This window comes from Sphaeroforma arctica, assembly GCF_001186125.1.
Source record: "Sphaeroforma arctica JP610 unplaced genomic scaffold supercont1.1215, whole genome shotgun sequence".
NCBI classification, from domain to species: domain Eukaryota; class Ichthyosporea; order Ichthyophonida; genus Sphaeroforma; species Sphaeroforma arctica.
The window spans coordinates 17,417-19,559 of NW_014039343.1; the positions used below are offsets into that span (position 1 = coordinate 17,417).

At 40.6% G+C, this 2,143-nt stretch overlaps 1 protein-coding gene across 1 annotated transcript in view; it reads right to left on the reverse strand.

Moving 5' to 3' along the window:
* Nucleotides 1-2,073, reverse strand: part of SARC_10346 (hypothetical protein) — a 6,035-nt gene extending 3,962 nt beyond the window's left edge. The window contains exons 1-3 of the mRNA XM_014295615.1: nt 1,940-2,073; nt 1,046-1,163; nt 33-137 (exon numbers count right to left, since the gene is read on the reverse strand). Of these exons, the coding sequence (XP_014151090.1) occupies nt 33-137; nt 1,046-1,163; nt 1,940-1,995 (279 nt within the window). The 5' untranslated portion in view covers nt 1,996-2,073. The remainder of the gene's footprint in view (nt 1-32; nt 138-1,045; nt 1,164-1,939) is intronic.
* Between the last annotated feature and the right edge of the window lie 70 nt (nt 2,074-2,143).

A 2,143-nucleotide genomic window follows, 5' to 3' on the forward strand; every position in this document is an offset into this window, starting at 1 on the left:
GTATATATATAGGGCGAGATATATAGATTTACCTGTATGAAGTGAGGGGTGGGTTCGGTTTCGCCTTGCTCGTTGAAGGGGCCCACATCGATGAACTGGTAGTCGTATTTAAATCCGGCATTACCGTATGTAAACTCCTAAGAAAACCCCCGAGTGAAAGATTACATATTAACATATATACAATGCGTCGTACAAGCCCTTGCGTCTACATGCTCACACATACCATTGAAAGTACTAGTGAATGCTGAAGTAGTAGCACCAATACAAATGCAGCGGGTGAGACGAATACATACATACATACATACATGCATACATACATACATAAATACTTACATACATAAATCAAGACGATCTACGCCAATTTCTCATATACATACGGACACGTGAGAGAGAGAGATGAACAGGCTCATAGGTGGCGACTATAAGCGCAAGTGATAGGCAAGCCCTCACCTGTATGTTGCAGATATGTACTCACCAACACAGAGACGGTTTGGAATACGTACATGTATGTAGAAAATCCCATATACGTACATGTACGTAAAAAGTCCGGTTTACGTACATGTACGCAAAAAGCCCCATATACGTACATGTACGTAAACAATCGGATATATCTGCACGCACTTTACGTAAACGTATGTGTTATCCGATGTTCAGTAACTCGCAGGTGGGTCTTGTGCTTGTGCTTGTGGCAGATCGAGAATGATCTCTGAACATGTATGAGTACACGCACACACTTATGACATCATTGCCCCCGTATATGTATTTATTATAAATCTATGCATCCACGTACGCATACGTTTACAGCCTTAAATGTGTACATATAGGGAACAAAACTTTAGACATACACATATAAATTCATACACACACTATGGATACGTATAAAAACCATACATGCACGCATGAACCCATACATATACGTATAAAGCCTTAAATATGTGTACATATATGGTATAAACCTTTTGACATACACGTATAAAACCGTACGTGCACGCATGGACCCATACATACATGTGTACACATGTTTATACTTTCGCAATCGACATACGGGAAGGGCCTGAACGTGTGGCAGGTTGTCGAGTTTCTTGTAACGCCAGCTGTAGAGCTGCGCTATGCTGCTGCGCGCACGCCCCTGGGCATCCAGATGTACAGCCGGGACGTTTAATCTAGAACGGTGAGGTGTGGGGGAAAGATCAGTACTAGACAATAAAAGAGGAGACGTGCATACAGATATGCAGATGTGTTGCCATGTATCGAGATATACTGTTTGTAAATTGGGCCTGTGCGTGGCGGGAAGTAGGTAAAGTTCAGTAGAGGACAAATACAGAGGAATATGACGGGTAAAATGTAATCAGGTGTGCGTACGGGATATCCATGAGTGTATGTCTTTAACATATATATATACATTCATGATTTTTCTGGAACATCCAGACACAAGCACAGGACTCTATAGGCAGGGATACTGCAATCGCCACCTGGGTAGGGTTTAGGATTTAGGTAAATCTAAACCCTAAAACAATGGGGAGAGATAGGGTGGCCTGGTATGTCGCACACGGACTGTATATGTTTTGTGAATATCAGAGAGCCTGTGTGCGATAGGAAGGCTAAACAAAGACACTTATGAGGCGGTTAGGGGTTAGGGTCGCAGAGTTTAGGGTTTAAGCGAACGCGTGCAAATCACCACACATGATATTACTATCACAACACATAATATTATTAAGCCCAACACACGCATTTACACACACTTTGTGCTACAAGTATAATTGTTACGATTATTTGTTGCAAATTGACTTTTATTAAAACATAACATCTTTCACAATATATCTACGGAAATACGTGCAATGAGCATATCTTTATGAAATACATTCAAAAAAACACACACGTACGCATACACATACACCGGAAATAAAATAAAATAACATACATAAGAACACAAACACACCGGATAAAGCGAGTAAACATGCTCTGTTCCATGTTACTGAACTTCTGGAAGGCCATATTCTTAATAACAGGAGGCAACTGATGGTGATCACCAATCAGAACCACTCTCTTAAGGCGGTTGGGCGACGGATCCTGTACAATGCCAAGAAAACACGAGTTAGCCTGATATATATATATATATATATATATGTAATATATACATCAA